Genomic DNA, 18,303 nt, shown 5'->3' with positions numbered 1-18,303 from the left:
GATCAGCAGTGCAACATAGGTGTAAGTCAGTGGTGTGTTCTACCGTGTTCCGCTGTATACACCGTATACAGTGTAGATTTTTTTGGGGAAAAGCGTATACAGTCTACTAACCATTTCATCCATTGAAAACGCGCTAGCGTATACCCACGACCATGCGCATCTCGTGCAGGGAATGATTATCGTATACCTCCGAAAAAAAACCTAGACCACACCACTGGTGTAAGTGCCTTGTAGCGGCCCAAACTCTAGATGTGAGGGCCGCGTAGGTATATTGTTATGTTTATGTTTTCAGAGACCCTGGTTTGCTTGTTTCTCTCTCTCGCAAAACCTGGCAACACTGCTCCTCCAGTCCAGTGTGTGTGGTGTGTGTGTGCGTATGTTGTGACATTGTGGATTATGGCGATGCCGTTGAGGCGTTGATCATCAAACCCCCCGATGATGATGATGATGATGATGATGATGATGATGATGCTTGGAGGACATGCTATAACAAACGCAGGCCGTTATTAACGGCCGATGATGATATTGATGGGTGACAATGGCGGATTAAAATAGCTGACGGACGGGATCGCTTTCCAGTTTCCACACATCATCCAAACGCCGAAAGGATAACAAAACAAAACCTAAAAAAAAAAACGCCGGGAAGGATCGGGATAATAAGGGATGCTGATGATCGAACTCTGTTTTGTCAGCAACAGGCATCAATAACAACGGCAATGGTGTTAAATATACAACAATACCACGGAATGTAATCATTATGGACCGGCGGATCGGACACACACACAGATTGGACACATTGTAGCGGTGGAAACGGCTACACTGTCTCCACACACACTCACACACACACACACACAGCATTTTTCTTTTTTTATTGTTTTTTTCCTCCCCATTACGTGAATATGATGGTATTTCCATTGAGCTTGACAGTCTCTGCTTTCTTTTCTGTGCGATCATCGTGATTCTCTGTGGTTTTGACACGTAAACCCAGGCATCTTCAAACAGTACACATAGGGTTTATTTTATTTTTATTGTATTTTATTTGTATGATTTAACATGGGAACTCAGGTCACCGGGAGAAAACGCATCCCCAACCGAGAGAAGCTGACCGCCGAGGATGATGCTCTCAACCAGATCGCTCGAGAGGTACGTTTTATGAATTATTATTATAATATTTTATTTATTTATTATTTATTATTATATATTTTGTATTCATTTATTTTATAAATGTATTTATTTAGTTCTATATTTATCATAATTCTTATATTATTATTTATATATATATACATATACATATTATGATTCATTGAAGGAATCAGCTCAGCTGTGTGTGTATTGGAGGATAAACCAACACTGCGCAAAATCCACAGGGTTGCATTCAGTTACAGCAGAGTGTTAAAATGTATTTAAAATCATTTTTTTTATTTCAAGTACCCCCAGATTGATATGCATTAGGCCAGGCAGGGACCCCCAAGTTTTTTTTTTTTTAAATCCCTGGCCTGGGTACCCATTCTGTATTGTCCTGTTAGTTTAACTCTGAGAGGGTACAGGTGGAACCAAATGGACCCATAAGGGTCCATTTGGTTCCACCTGTACCCTCTCAGAGTTACAGACCCCAGGAGGGTCCATTTGGTCTATCAATCTCTTAGCTGAGGACCCCACTGGGTGGGGACCCACCTCAAGGACCCCTGGGGGGTCCACAGACCCCACATTGAGAGCCACTGTAAACACTACATGCTCGGTCTATTATGCTCCCTTGAAAAGGTCACAACCTCTCCTGCGAAGGTTGTGACATTAAAATCCTACACGGGTCCATTTGGTTCCATCTGTACCCTCTCAGAGTTGCAGACCCCAGAAGGGTCCATCATTTGGTCTATCAATCTCTTAGCTGGGGAGTGGGGACCCTCTGTAACCCCCTCAACGACCTCTGTGGGGTCCCCGGACCGCACGAGGACCACTACAAGTTCAATAAGTCTTTTATGCTTCCTTGAAAATGTCACAGCCTTTCCTGTGAAGGTTGTGGCATTAAAGTCCACATCAGTGACATGTCCACAGTGTAGTGGACCCCTCCTCGACCCCGCCTACTGTTTATAAAGAGTGCAAACACAGCGGTCATTAGGCTAATGTATTCGATATTCGTCCCAGGACACACGCATCATACGCGTTCATCCTAAAAAGCCCCATCAGACAAAAGCTCCATTATTGGTGCGCAGAGAGCGGTGACATTGTTGGTTTGGCCTACATAGTCAAGAATGTGGACGGATAATGTAACCGACACGGACAAATGAATGGGGGGAATTGTTAATGGGGCGAGGAAGGACTTGTTTCATAAAGTAATAAAAAGGACAATCTGTGGGAGATCAGAGCATCTTCTGTGGACTCATAGAAGACAATATTATGTGAAGTAGATCCGAGAGGGCACCTTCTGCGGTGGTGCTTTCAGTTTTCCCGGGGCGCGTGCTGTGCCAGCTTAGTGGAAAATGAGACTTTAAACTGTTATTTTTCGTGTTATTTACAAGACGGGAAGAGAGTTGGGAATGCTGCTGACATCGTTTCCAGAGGGAGAACCTCGCACATGCCACACACAGTGTGTGACCGTGGCGGCTCTTCCTGTGATCATCAGATGGTCTCTTTAGGCCAGTGGTTCTCAAACGTTTTCATGTCAAGGACCCACAAAAATGATATGTATTTGTCTGTGGACCCCCCCCGTCTCAAAAATATTTAGTGCCAGGAATTTTTCAAAAATAGCAGATCTACAAGCTCATAGTGCGGCACTCGGTGCCGCGCTATGAGCTTGTATATCTGCTATTTTTTAATAGCCAAAGTGTAAAATGGTTAAAGTGGTTAAAATGATTGTGACGCTATATTAACTAATTTTGCTGGGGACCCCCTGGTACCCCCCCCACCCTATTCTGGCGGCAGATGTACAAGCTCACAACAAGCAGCGACGCAACACGTTGTGAGATTGTAGTTCGGCTATTTTCTGTGAATAGATTTAGTGGAAATTTAGTGTAAAAAGGAGTGGGCCTAGTAGGCCCCAATTGATGCTTTCAGACTGGTTCTGTTCTGTTCTGTTCTGTTCTGTTCTGTTCTGTTCTGTTCTGTTCTGTTCTGTTCTGTTCTGGATACAGATACAGGTTAGATGTGCAGTTGCCAGTTCCTCGAACTGGACAATTCTGAGCAGGGAAAGTGAGTCGGTGCCGGTGGTCGGTAAAGCTCTCCCCCCACCATCAACACCTATACAATATGACTCTGCCCTTGAGCAAGGCGCTTATCCCTCAGTTGCTTCAGTGAAGATACAGACTAAAACAACATTGAACGACTTCTATCGCAAACACATTTCAGTATGGAGAAGTTGAATCTATTGAATATTAACTCTCCCCCCCCCCCCGCTCAATTCATCAATAATCACATATGCCAGTCTCTGGCTTTCCCTTTGAATTGCGGTGTATCACTGTCAGTGAATAAACAGGTTAATATTAAAAGGCATAGTATGTAGCTTATTTACCTTTATTTTAAAACCTTTTTTTACCCATCATTTCCCTCTGTGGTGGTGTTTACTTGCAAAAACACATTGCCCTCTCACTGTATTTTGATGTTTTCACTGTTTGTTTTGGTAGACGGGATGTTTTTGGGCTATCAAAACAAAACGGTGAAAACACCAATTAAGTACATTTTGATACCAATACTTTTGTACTTTGTCTTTTACTCAAGTACATTTTGAATTCCGGACTTTTACTTTCTATAGAGTACTTCCACCTTGCAGTATTGATACTTTTACTTAAAGTAAAACATTTGAGTACTTTTTCCACCAAGGTTCAAGGTTCAACTTTATAAGTGTCCCAACAAAGGGCAAATGGGTTTACAACAAGAGTTAGCAAAACATATTACATACATTAAACATATCTCTCGCTGCTGGTCGCTGCGTGCGCAAGCGCCCTGTAAATGCTGAAAGCAACGAATGCCCAGATGAGTCGCTGTCTGAGGATTGGTTCCGCCGCACATGTTGTGCTCGTCGGGACATGCTCATGGTCACCTATAAACCAAGGTCTGCTGACCTCTACATCTGGAAGGAATCGCCTCTGCAGCCTGAAGGAACGTACTGGCCCCTGCACGGAGAAGTTCTCCTTCTCCTGGGATCCTCCTTGCCTCTAGTGCAGTGCCTCTCAAACGTTTTCATGTTCGGACCCCCCAAAATTGTATTTGGCCGCGGAACCCCACCTTAAAAACATTTTGTGCCAGGGACCTCTAGAAGCAAAGATTTGAGTTTAAAAAAAAGAAATGTGCACACAATATTTTTTTTTCTTCAAATATAGCAGATCTACAAGCTCATAGCACGGTGCGAAGTGGCGCGCTATGAGCTTGTATATCTGCTATTTTTGAATAGGCAATGTATAAAATATGGATAAAGTGGTTAAAATGATTGTGATGCTATATTAGCTAATTTAGCTGGGGACCCCCTGGTAGGTATCCCCCCAAGGACCCCTGGGGGTCCCCAGACCCCACTTTGAGAACCATTTCTCTAGTCTAGTGCGTCCTGTTGAGTTTATCGCTACATAACTCTGCCCTTCAGGTGGGCAGAGTTAATCACGATTATCGGTATTACGATTATTATTTAATTAACCTACATGAGTAAGATTAAGTTATTGGTTCTATATAGGTTTTGATATATTTAGGTTTATTGCCCAGCCCTAACCAGTAACCACTGTGTAATACAATGGAAGAGAACAATGTGGACACTGGAAACTATGTGTTATAGGCTAGTTCTACAGTAGATGGTTTCACGGAACTCCTCCAGAGAGTGGTGCTGAGGTTGATTGATGGAAGCCGTCTTAACATGCTGGGGAAAAAATGCAAGGGTTTCAAAATGTGAAAATTATGAACTCTCATTTGACCCTCACCTTCAGAGGCCAAAGGCAGACACTGCACAGAGATTAGGGTGAGGATGGGTCCAGACATGTTAAAGTCTCCCCTGGCCTGCACTCAAAAACATGTTTCTCTTTCCTACAGTTAAGGGACAACTCCACTCATTTTCAACCTATCTTCATGTAATTGGTCCTCTTTAATACACATTATAAAATGGTACCATTTTTGTCGACTCGGTCGTGTGTCATAAGGAAGGCTGTGGACACGACAGTTGAGAAACCCACCTACCAGTGATATCAGGTTTCTAAAGTGTCCGCAGCCCTCCTATGAGACACAGACGAGTAGAGAAAAATGGTAATATTTTATCGTGAAGTCGTCCTTTAACTTCTCTCGCAAGCGTGACTTTGTCCATGCAGATTGTTCATTTATGTGCAGAACTTGACAACAGAGCCTTCCTTTCACATTCTTCCACTGGAGGTGGCAAGTCTCTCTGTACTTCCTCGGAACCAGAGCCGGCTGTGTGAATCACACAGACATCACGCAGTGTGATGTCACCAATCCCGCAAAATCTATCAGGGTGAAATATGCAAATTAGCCATTTGCTGAAACCTGAAATCAACTTGCTTTGAGCAGCAGTGGTGGGTGGGGCATGAGGCCTGTGACATTTACATATTTTAATAATCATAGGTTTAGGAGCAGACTTTTCTCAATGAGGGAGAAAGAGCAGATGAGCTTCCAGCCTCTTCTCAGAATTTGTTCATTTGGGGAAACCATGTTGAACAATACATCCTTACAATAATTCCCCAAACCTCTGTCTGTCTCCAAAATCGTGTCTGTCCCCAAAATCTCCTCTGCCCGGTTCTCCTCAGTGGCTGGAGCAATTGATCCTTATTTGCACACGGCCATTGACCATTAGCATGTGCACGGAACAGCGAGCGCCGGGTTTCACTTTCCCAAAATGTAAGCTGTTAATTAGTGTTTTTATGTAAAAGAATTCGGGCTATGGGAGCTATCATAGGCATGCTTACAGCCATGGCTACAGCCCCCCAAGCTATGGGAGGAAGGGGTCCTCCTTGGGGCTAAAAAGGTTTGGGACTATTGCTGTACAGCACAGCACATAATAACCCAAAGTCTGTTAATACTTTGACCCCACACATCCCCGGGTATACAGTATGGACTAGTTAATCATAAACGGAGGATGTTTACATTCTTAAAAAAAACATTTCTGAAGGAGGGGGGCCTTTTAAAGGTAAAGGCAGGACATATACAGCAAGATAGGCAAATAACATACATGATTTCACACAAACTTCCATTCTGAGCCTCCTGTTGTGGCCACTTTGTCTTATCTCGATGTATATAGTCGAGACAACGTGTCTCACTCTTGTCAGCACTCAACAAATGCACCCTGCTTCCTGACTTGTTTGCTCACTGGCACAGAATGCGACTCAGCAGTTTTTTTTCCAGGTCTCTCTCGGAGACACCAGAGGCAGAGCAGCGTTGAGCTGCTGCTGTGTAATTGTCAATTAAACGCATGTCCATGAAGCATTCCCACCGGCATGCTAATTAGGAAGCTCCTGGAGATGCAAGTGACATCACCACCACCACCAGATGGTCAAATGGGGTTGTATTGCTGTTGCCGTGGTTCATTTGTTGGCCTATGAGTAGAGTTGCTAGTTTGAGTAAGGGTTCCCAAACTTTTCAGGCCGTGAACCCCCAAAAATAATCATATTTGAACTGGGGACCCCCCACCCTGACAAGCACTTGGAATTGTAGGAGTTGAGGCATTACATTTAGTTTGACTCGGAAAATAGCCGATCTACAAGCTCAGCTTTTTTCAGATTTGTTTGCCTCTTTCTTAGGTAATATTTGACATTTTGGCCAATGTTTGATTTTTTTTGATAGTATAGTTTGTTGTTTACTTTTGGCGTAGAAATGGTCTTATTAGTTTATTTCTTTGTTTATTTTAGAGGTACTAAAAAGGTCTTAAAAGTCCTTAAATTGACACTTTAGAAATGTGCAGATACGCTGTGTACACTTATACTGTATGTTGGTTTGTTTACTGTTGAGTGAGAAAACAATGTTGTTGGTGGTGTCGCTCCGCTTGACACCGCAGTTATGATTGCCGCTCTGTGGATTCGTCTATACCAGGCCACCTTTTTTTTCCCCTCTACACCAAAAATACCGAAAATAGCTGATCTACAAGCTCACAGCGCCATGCGTTGTGAGCTTGGAATGTTTGCCTATTATGACATGCATAGAGTAGGGTGATGGGTTCAAGAGTACAAAAGGAAGGAAGGAAGTCTGCTATTTGTACTTAACATTTTTCCAACTCTTTCGCTTATGTTCTGCAGGTAGAGTGTAGACGCTTTTGAGAGCGTCCCCAGACAACCGATTGAATCTCTACGACCTTCAGTAATCACAAAATGCTTGTTTAGCCTCACATTCAAACCCACTTTAAATATTATAAAATAAAATATCGTAAAAAAAATATCAGGATTATTTTGCCGATACCGTTTTCACAGATATTGCATTTATACACTGATATCGATATAATGAACAGTTAATCCCCATCCAAGTGTCCACAATGACAGTGTTTTCACATCAGTCACCCCCAGCCACCCCGGTGCTACAGTACAGCACATGCTGTCAGACCTCACCCCCCCCGCATGGTTCCCATTCATGAAATGTATCTCCCCGACCCACGCAGCAGCCCAGTAAATTCATCTCATTCTTATTAGGAACAGACTATTGGATTCTCCATAAAGGACGGATGCATCCATCATCCCTGTGGCGCTGTAGATTATCAGATTATGTTACTGGATTCACTGTGTCTTGGGTGGAGAACCTGTTTTAACCACTTCAACCCTATATTGTTGACAGGAGTCCCTCGGGGCTGTTTTCTGTTATTGTGGGGGATAGCTTTGGCTGAAAATAGCCGATCGACGAGCTCACAGCGCGTCGCGTTGCGACCCGTTGCCACCCGTTGCGACAATCGGCTATTTTCAGCGAAAGCAATCCCCACAATACGGAATTAAGTGGTTAAAAGCAATCATGTGACAAAAGGTAGGATATGCACATCCACCCCAGTTCTTTAAACACGGTGCTGGGCCCAAAAATAACCAAGTGAAGAAAAAAGGAATGTCCTCACACGATAACCTGCTCTCCCGTCTTTTTTTATTTTAAAAGAGTAGTTCACCCAATTATTATTATTATTTTCTATCAATTGCACGCCCCATGAAGCCTTGAATTCATGGATTCTTTTTAGTTTTTGTCACATTCCCGAGCCAATAATTTGATGACCGGGTATATTTCCGGTAGGAGACACAAAGAATCTACTTTGTGTCTCCTACCGGATACAGCCGGTAGGAGACGGGAATCAAATTATTGGCTTAGGAATGCGACAAAAACTAAATCCATGAATTCAAGACTTCATGGGGTGTGCAATTGATAGAAAATATGATTATTTTTTTGGGTGAACTACTACAACCAAAAGTGAACAACGTTTCGCCCATGCAGGGCTTCATCAAGTCCTTTTTTCTTCACTAAAAGCAGTGACCAACCAGAAGACACTCTGCACCCAGCAAAGACGATTCAGCCTGTGATAGATGGATACACTCCATTCATACAGTACAAATGGTGTGCAGCCAACTGAATTATTAATTCAAATCATTTTACTGCTTGCAGAGTCACCGTAGACCAGTATAACGTTTCTAAATCCATGGCTACATGACGGGCAAGTAAACAAAACATTGAAAATTCCTACACAGTTTGGTTGTTAGGGGATAGGAGACGAATATACTTGAACGAGAAGTTTAGAGAACACAGGCCGTATTAGGCCATTAATAAACTCTGAAAATGCTTAGCTTGAGAGATGCTTATTCTAAGCGTGCGCTGCATTCTTGCACGTTTGTCCGACTAGTACCAAAGTCACAATGTTCTGTCTATTAGTAGGCGTGGGTGCTTACAGTGTGGGTCTGCGTGTATGCAGTATGCACATGTGTGTTTGTATACAATATAATGTGTGACGTGTGTGTGTGTGGTGGTTGGATGTTGGGAGGTTTAGAAGAATTGTTTAGGCCAAAAAGGGGTCTTGCATCCTCTCAATGAAGGATTGACCTACTGAACAGCTGTTTACTGGTGTGTGCGTGTGTAATTTGTATATATGTGTGTGCGTCTGTTTATATGTGTGCAAGAGGGGGAAAATTTTTGTATTTATTGGTGTTTGTACTTAGCTATATTGTTTATGGGCGTATGTGTTTGTATATACAGTAGACATACACATGTCGCCTTTGTAAGTGTGTGTGTGTATTTGCGTACGTGTGTGTGTACTGCTACACTTCAGTTTTTGTTACTTTGTTTACAATGGCCAACAAGTCACCATATTTGAAGTTTCCTGTTTTGCTCTTTTTCGCCGAATGAAACTATTTCGACAGGCCTATGCTAAGGTTCAAGTGGTTAAACTATCGATTAGAATATGATTGTGAGGCACTGCCTCGGTTTGCAGTAATCCTGTTCCATTTCTGAGATAGTTTTACTACTGGAGAAGCTTGCGAGGATCGTTTAGAATGAAGCAAAGAAAGACCGTTCTTCTTAACCCATTCAATCCGGGAACGCATCTGTGTCATGTTCGATGTTTAGCTATAACCATTATTTCATACTGTGGCTATTCAAAAATAGCAGATATACAACCTCATAGGGCAACAAGCTTGTAGATCTGCTATTTTTTTAAACAACATTTTTAACTCAAATCTTTGATTTTGGGGGTCCCTGGAGCAAAACCTTTTCATGTCAAGGACCCCCAAAATTATATGCATTTGGCCACAGACCCCCCCCATCTAAAAATATTTTTGAGAGCAAAGATTTGAGTTAGAAATGTTCGCTTAAAAAAAAGATATAGCCTATATTCAAAGAGTTGCACAAATTTTCACGTTTTTTAAAAAAAATAGCAGATCTACAAGCTCGTAGCGCGGCACTCGGTGCCGAGCTATGAGCTTGTATATCTGTTATTTTTGAATAGCCAAAGTATAAAATATGACTATTGAATCTAAAATGACACCGACGCGTTCCCGGTCTTAATGGGTTAAACAGCCTCGCAGTAGATCTGTGTTTTGCCGCAGTCCAAAAAAACCCCATCACCATAGTGATGGTTTTCAAAGGGTACATCCACACACTCAAAACTATGCCAAACAAAAACACTGCATGCACTGATTATGACTGGAATACTGAAGCATTAGTTCTTCTCTGTCTGCTCTGTCTGCTTGTAGGGCCGTCACGATTATGACAGTCTACATTGTCTCGCAAATAAGCACGATTTGAACAATCGAATTGTGTTTTTGACGTTGAACACTGGAACGCATTAATAGAAATTCTATTTCTGTTTGGCTTGTATAGGCTTCGTAAGCTAAATGTGCACATGGGCAGATATTACAAATAACTTCATAACTTTGTGCTTTAAACAAAAACCATGAGCTTGTATATCTGCTATTTCCACTGTTTTGGAAAATGTTTGAGAATATATGAACATTTTTCAACGTGGAAATGATTGAGCATAATTGCGATTATCTCAAATAATTGCGATTATGTAATAATTGTGACAGGCCTAGCCTGCTGCAGATTCTGGTGTCTCTGTGTGGAAACCCTTTCATAAACCACCTCATTCAAGAGCTACGATTTGTATCGTTACATCTTGTGCACAAGTGCGTAAGAGTAAAGCAAGCTCATGATTTGATTAATTGAAAACATAGGGCCACAATGGAAACAAGCCCTCAGGGCTTTCTTTCTTATCCTTTTAGCATCATTGTCTAAGCGTACCTCTGTACTTTTTTGCAAACTGTTAATAAAGTATTCAATCAATCAATCAATCAAATCAATAAACGATAACAAATAAATGAAAATAATAATCAAAGAATAGCAGCAATTGTAAGACAGGATAACATAGTTTGTTCTTAGAGCACTTGAGGTGGCTGTTGGTGCTGCTGTGTACAAGGTTCCTGCTCATAAAGTAAATATCTATTTACATGTATCCATGTGTTTGTGTACATATTAAAGCTGCCTGCAATGTGACATGCTTGGGGAAACAGTGGTATACAGTCTTATCTATGTTGTCTGGCAGGCTGGTATGAGACAGTCGACTGCAGTGACAATGTCCCTGTAAGCCTCTTCTTAAGTCCCTGGGTGGGGCGTCACCCATGGAGGAAGTGATGCGTAATGGGGACTACAGCGGCACTAGTTGTCATGCTTAACGGAAAGGATTAGCCTTTTGCTGTGTCTGAATTCTGCCGGGCACATGCACAGACCTGTCAGCGTGCTGCTAACCATGCATTGCTGCTGGGCACATGCACTGACCGGGCAGTGTGCTAACTGCTAACCATGCGTTGCTGCTGGGCAGCAATGCAATTGCTAGCCTGGTAAACCCTCCCTCCGGAAATCTAATTTCTATTTGATTTCAGGAGTGAGTCTGGCCTGATCGCCCATTCTGCAATATTGGCTGCGGGCTGGAGTTGGGCGGGAGTAATACCGTTGACTGACAACCCCTTCAGCCAATGATAATTTTTCCCCTTCAGCCAATCAGCAGTTCACCAGTCTAATGTGACGCAACGGGACTTTTGAGACTTTCGGGGCCCAAAATGGGTTGCCTTATTCGGATACATGGGTGTCAACCGGTAGGGGTGCCCCTACCGGTTCTCTAAATTTTTATTTTTAAATACTAAATAGGCTTTGTCATGATTAATTGACCACATATATGAAGTTAAACAACTAAATTCTATCCAAACGATATCTTATAAGTAAATTCCGTGCCTCAAAATAGAAGTTAGAGAGCTTTTTGAAGTAAAAAAATAGCGGAGAATATAGCGGACAGAAAAAGATGGCTGCCGTTCGTGTTTTGGGCTCACTCGAACTCGCCACCTGATTGGCCAACTGTCGCTGTCAATCACAGAACGATGTGCGACGACGCTGATAGGCTCGGTTAGCTGGTAATTCCACTAGAAACCCCCACAATGGGCTATCAGGCCAGACTCACTCCTGGAATCAAATAGAAATGAGATTTCCGGAGGGAGGGTTTACCAGGCTAATGCAATTGCTACCTAATCGCAATTATTTTGCATAATTTTCGTTAATTGCAATTGTTTGTGTGACAATTAATCGTCAACTTAAAATGTTGTAATTGTACCAGTCCTACTGGGCACATGGGCCTGGCAGCATGCTGACCAGGCCTGCATGCATGTTGCATGCTGCATGTGGGACATTGCACTATGCTCCATAGCAATTATGACACACAATACTCCACAGGCTGCTGCACATCTATAGCAGTGGTTCTCAACCTCAAAATAATCATATCTGAACTGAACGGGACCCCCCACCCCCACCCTGACAAGCACTTGGAATGTAGGAGTTGGTCCATTCAATTGTGTTTGACTCTTTTCCACAGATACATATTGTGAAAATAAGAGATCTACAAGCTCACAATGCCTCGCGTCGCTTGTAGATCAGCTTTTCATTTTTTTTTGTCTCTTTCTTATAATTTGACAATTTGGTCAATGTTTGACGAGTTTTTGTAGTATAGTTTGTTGATTTTTTAGGTATTAAAAATACCATTCAAGTCCTTAAATTGTTACTTCACTGTCATCTGGACCCCCCCCCCCCTTTCCCACCAAAATAAAATAAAAATCATGTGGGGGTCCTGACCCACAGGTTGAGAACCACTGGTCCATAGCACCACGTCCCCACGATCTGTATTCTGTACACCATTACGGGTAACTTTCCACTGCATGGAAAATATGTGACACCAGAGCTATTGAGAGTTACGACACTCCCATAGACTGTTCTATGGGAGAGTGTCTCATATGATATTCAATATTCAAGCATTTATTGCCAACGCTAGCAACTCAAAGTTGTTTTGGAATTTGTTTAGGTGTGCTCACAGATAACAACAAGAACAAGAAGAATGCAGAAGTAATGTTCTCCATTGGGTAACAAATTGTTAGATTTACACACACACACACACACACACACACACACACACACACACACACACGGTCACTGGGTCATTGCATTAACCACTTGAACCCTAGCGTCCCTATCCTTGGCATGTCACAGTAGGTGAACATTCAACAAAAAAGCACACAACGCGTTGCATTGTGAGCTTATTCGACAAAGAGAGAACAACTGCGGGGACCCCAGTCAACAAAGTATAGCATTTAAGTGGTTTAAAAATTGCTATCAATTCAAGAGCCTACAGTAGTGCATAAAGGACTGCACCAGTGCTGATGGAAAGGTTTTGTGCAGGGCAGAAATGTGATAGCCAGGGAGTCGAGTTGTAAAGAGAGCATGGTGGTTATGGGTGGAGAGGACTGTGGCTCTGTTTTTGTTTAGATTTCCAAAAGCAACGCTTGGCTCTGTTGTGCCAAGTCGACCGAGGATGGCTTCAATGGGTTTGGGTGCGTTGGCGGTGGCAGAGACTGCTCACGGCTCTAAAAAAGACAGAGACAGCTGTCTGCTGTGTTTTTCCCTCCAAATAAATTCTATTATGCCGTTGTTATTGCATTTCATACCTTTTTAAGGGTGGAAAAAGACTTCGGATCTTTATTGGATCCAGTGCGCAAATTGATGAAGTTGTGCTTTAGATCTTTCAGCAATGAGGGGAGCTGTGAAGGATAAAGAGAAAATGAAATCATAGCACTGAAGCATCTGATATCATTCGATAGTGTGTTATTATTTGATATCTTGCTCAAGACACTGCAGAATGCTGTCAACGCTGTGTTGAAATTGGTTTTGGGTATTTTTCCTTTTTCCTTAAAGATTTATATATTATATATTTTGGTTAAAAAGTTAACTCTATATATATTTTTTTTAAGAGATATTTTGTGGGGATTTTTCGGCCTTTATTGATAGTATACAGTATACAGACAGGAAATGGGGAGAGAGAGACGGGGAGTGACACGCAGCAAAGGTCGCCGGGATTGGGACTCGAACCCGCGACACACTGTCAGACTGCAATGAGCCTAGGTGCCCGGACCACTACCACCAGCCGTCCGGGCCTTATCTCTATAATTCTGATAGATTGCTATAGAGTGTTTATTCAGTAACACAGCTTGGTTGCCAATTTCATGCAATCAGGAGAGTGCCCATTTGTCAGCTTCAAATTTTGTCTCCTCATTTCTTTGTTTCATCACTTCCAATTTCACTAGCTTATTCTGTATCCTCTATAACATTGGTTCTCAAAGTGGGGTCCAGGGACCCCCAGGGGTACTTGAGGGGGTTCCAGGGGTCCCCAGCTAAATGATGGGTAGGAACCAAATGGACCCTTATGGGTCTGTAACCCTGAGAGTGTACAAATGGAACCAAATGGACCCTAACGGGTCCATTTGGTTCCATTTGTACACTCTCAGAGTTAAATTAACATTGATTTTACAATTTGACATGAAAAAGTTTGAGAACCACTGCTCTATAAGTTCTCTCTTCTGGTTGGATAACATTGGTGTCCTGACCTGAAAATGTCTTTACTGTTTATTAACCCATTTAGACCCGGGAACCCCTATACGTAACTATACCTTTCAATCTGGGAACCCCTTTTGGGGTAGTTGTTGCTATGAACAGTATATGGCAACATAACATTTTTATAATTTTTTTAATAAATATTTGAAGTTTTTCAGAAAACTTAGGTCAGGATTTAGAAGGTGTTTTTAGAATCGGCCTCAGGTCTAAATGGGTTAAAGAGCTGGAGAGACGGGGAGACAGACCCATGTTACTGAACAAACACTCTATAGCAATGATTACTATCAGAATATAGAGCTATTCGACACTTACTTTGATAAACAACTTCAGTTTAACCACTTAGACCCTTTACTTAGTATATAAACAATGGAGCTGTGTTACACTGCACTTGGTGTGTTTTGTTTTTTTTCTACACCAATTTGTCTTTGCCAAAAATTGCAGTTGTACAACAACACGGTGCGTTGCAACACCTTGTGAGCTTGTAGATCTGTTATTTTTGGCGAATGCCCCGCCCCGAATAGTAAAAAAAAAAAAGTGTTAAACGTCAAGTATAAAGTTATTTTCAATCTGTCCTAAATGGAAACGGACATTCTCTCCAGTTTTCCTCGTGACATACTGTATCTTAGGGGGAAAGATTAACATATTTTTTACATAATGTAATTTGACATAAATGTAAGGTGCTATAAAGTAAACATGTAATTCAGGGGTGCCGTGGATGAAAAAAGGTTTGAGAACCACTGGGCTAGAGCCTGGGAAACTCTCTGGTTCACGTCCTGGCCCCCCGGTCTATGTGTCGAAGTGTCCCTAAAGCAAGACACTCAAAGCTGCGCTACAGTATGTAACTTTCCTCTTCTACCCCGCATTTGAACTCGGGTTCCTGCACAAGTGCTGAAAATGTTACCATCGAGCTAATAGAGCCTGCCTGCTTGCTCTGGGGATTTAATTGAATCTTGACCATCAGGTCAAAATTTGACCTCCGATCCTGTGTCTAGGTGAGACATGACCTTTGACACGATCTATATGTCTCCCTAGAAGAGCAGGGAGACTAAATACAACCACCCCCAATTGTTTAAGTTATATTGTATTAACATACAGTACTCTACCATACAGATTGGACTAAATTACATTGTATTCATTAAAAAGAAAGTTGTACTACTACTAATAGCACTCACTGCTCCTAGTAGTTATAGGATGGGTAAATGCAGCGGACAATTCACAGCCGAGTTTGCTATCTCACTTCATTAAGACAGTAGTTCTCAAAGTTGGGTTTGGCAATCCCCAGGGGTCCTTGGCGGTTTCCAGGGGGGTCCCCAATTAGTTGATCTAGCATCAAAGTCAGTTAAACCACTTTAACCCTATACATCGGCTATTTGAAAATAGCCGGTCTACATAAGCTCACAAGCCCCTCAAGGAACCACAGGGGTCCTTGAGGGGGTTCCAGAGGGTCCCCAGCTAAATTAGTTAATCTAGCATCAAAATCTGTTCAACGACTTCAACCCTATTTGTAAACAGCCAATCTACAAGCTCACAATGTGCCAATGCAACGCGTTGTGAGCTTGTAGATTGGCTATTTTCAAATGAAATCTTGAACAAAATGTTATTTAAAAAAGATATATTCTTCAAAACATTTTAGCAACGCAGACTTTGTATGGGGGTCCCCTGGCACAAAGCATTTTCAGGTGGGGGGTCGGCGGCAAACTACATATTAATTTGGGGGTCCTTGACATGAAACGGTTTCAGAACCACTGCATTAAGAGACCTGCCGGCCCCTAGAATTCCTCCAGTGGGACACTTCCTCTGGTAGAGCCAAGAAACATCTGGAGGATGGAGCAAGCGTACCCTGTTGTTAATGTGATTGATGATGACTGCCTGCCCTGCACTGCACTGCAAATATGTCGACAAGTCACTTCATTTACTGGAGAACCGGCTCTTGAACTATCAGCCGGAAAGACGTGTGAGATACTATAGATTTCACTTTGTTTCCAATGCAGTGTCACTTGATTTGATAGATTTCTTTTTTTTTTAAGGAACAAGTTTCAAACATCGAGTTGAAACCACTTAAACCCTATACTTAGTTGACTGGAGTCTGACATGGCTCTATAAGAGGCCCCCTTCCTGTTTTCAGTTTACAATAAATACTGTATCTTCCCTGAAAATAGCGCGTTGTGAGCTTGTAGATCGACTATTTCCGCCGAACGTTCCCCACTAAAATAGGGACTCAAGGGTTTAAGAGGTTACATTCTTAAGTCAAATGGTTAAAAAAGGTTAAAAAATCTTTAAAAATGCTGGCACTGGCTGGGAATGTTTAAAAAAACGGACGTTTACTTGTAGCGGAGTATTTCTACATTGCAGTATTGATACTTTTAGTAGTAAAAAATGTCAATACTTTTTCTACCACTGTCCACTCGGCTAGTGAATCGCCTCGGATTTTTGCCCAAAACGGGGACACCAGGGCTAAAGCAGTTAAACCAACAGTCAGGATCTTGACAGTGTGCTAAAGTGATATAGGATTACAAAAAGCACTGCGGTATACGGAGGAACAGTGACTCTGCCAGTGGCCTGTGAAAGCAGTATGATTATGGTCAATGGACTGCTTCCACTCACAACATATTTCTTCCCTATTTATCCTCTTAACAACAGCTTATCTTTGTCTTTGTTTTGTTTTATTCTTTGGGGTTTTGCGTTTTTCTTTTGAGTTGGTTTGGGGTCTTTTTCATATAGTAAAAAAAATATATATATATATTATTAAACTCTTGGTTCTTTACTTGTGGTTGCATGACTTACTTACTTCTCTCTTTTTTTGTTTATTTTAAAATATCTTTGGTGTTATTACTGCTCTGGTATTTTTTATCATTTTGCTGTTCAAACCAAACTTAACTAAACATGTCGTCTCTGTCGGGTGGAAACCTCATTATGTCCAAAACTATTACTTCTCAGGATTCAAATTAAAAAATAGAAAAAGTAGCAGATCGACAAGCTCAAAATGCGTAGCTTCGCGCCGCGTGTTGAGCTTGTAGATCTGCTACTTTTGATGCTTTTGTGTGACACTGTGTGATGATCAAGTAGGGCATTAATAAAACAGTTAAAATATGGAGATTCCAGTTTTTTGCCTTGACTTTAGTTGAAGCCAGTCCTAAGAACTGGCTCACAGGCCAACGCTGTGTGTGTGTGTGTGTGTGTGTGTGTGTGTGTGTGTGTGTGTGTGTGTGTGTGTGTGTGTGTGTGTGTGTGTGTGTGTGTGTGTGTGTGTGTGTGTGTGTGTGTGTGTGTGTGTGTGTGTGTGTGTGTGTGTGTGTGTGTGTGTGTGTGTGTGTGTGTGTGTGTGTGTGTGTGTGTGTGTGTGTGTGTGTGTGTGTGTGTGTGTGTGTGCGCGTGTGTTCCCATTAGACCACGTTCAGAGCCTTCCTTCCAGGAAGTGTCAGGACCTGAGGAGTTGTAACTCACCATGTGGTTGTTTTTATTTTCATAGAGCGCGCGGGGGGGGGGGGGGGGGGGGGGGGCTCGTCTCTGGGGTGGTGGAGAGGGGCCTAAGTCGGGGCATTGTTGTTCAACATATGAACCCCGGGGCAGTCACAATACTGTAGCACAGGCCAGGGGTTCTCAAACTTTTTTTGTGTCAAGGACCCCCCAAATTAATATGTATTTGGCCGACCGGCCGGCGGACCTCTGACGCCACTCTGACTCAGACATAACCACAAACCAACCCCATACGCCCATATATAGGTATTAGGCAGGACCACGGCCGCGTCACTCTGACTCAGACATAATCATAAACAAACCCGCCCATATATATGCATGTTATGGAGATCGAGTTGTCCAGAGCCACAGATCCTCTGTGCGCAATTGCATTGGCAAGGACTCGAGGGAGTGCGGTGCCCGCCGGCAAGTTTTCGGATGTGCGGTTGTCCAATGTCCAGAACCGCCAATCCGACCGATATGTCCATA

The 18,303-nt window shown here is 42.5% G+C and overlaps 1 protein-coding gene across 1 annotated transcript in view; it reads left to right on the top strand.

Moving 5' to 3' along the window:
* The first annotated feature begins 368 nt into the window (after positions 1 to 368).
* lrrfip1b (leucine rich repeat (in FLII) interacting protein 1b) overlaps positions 369 to 18,303 on the top strand; it is a 67,809-nt gene continuing 49,874 nt past the window's right edge. Inside the window, exon 1 of the mRNA XM_080421908.1 lies at positions 369 to 1,143. Within this exon, the coding sequence (XP_080278034.1) occupies positions 1,054 to 1,143 (90 nt within the window). The 5' untranslated portion in view covers positions 369 to 1,053. The remainder of the gene's footprint in view (positions 1,144 to 18,303) is intronic.

This window comes from Gymnoscopelus braueri, assembly GCF_963280865.1.
Source record: "Gymnoscopelus braueri genome assembly, chromosome: 24".
Classification (NCBI taxonomy): domain Eukaryota; kingdom Metazoa; phylum Chordata; class Actinopteri; order Myctophiformes; family Myctophidae; genus Gymnoscopelus; species Gymnoscopelus braueri.
Note: the sequence above shows the minus strand (reverse complement) of the source record. Positions and strands in the feature narration are given on the sequence as shown.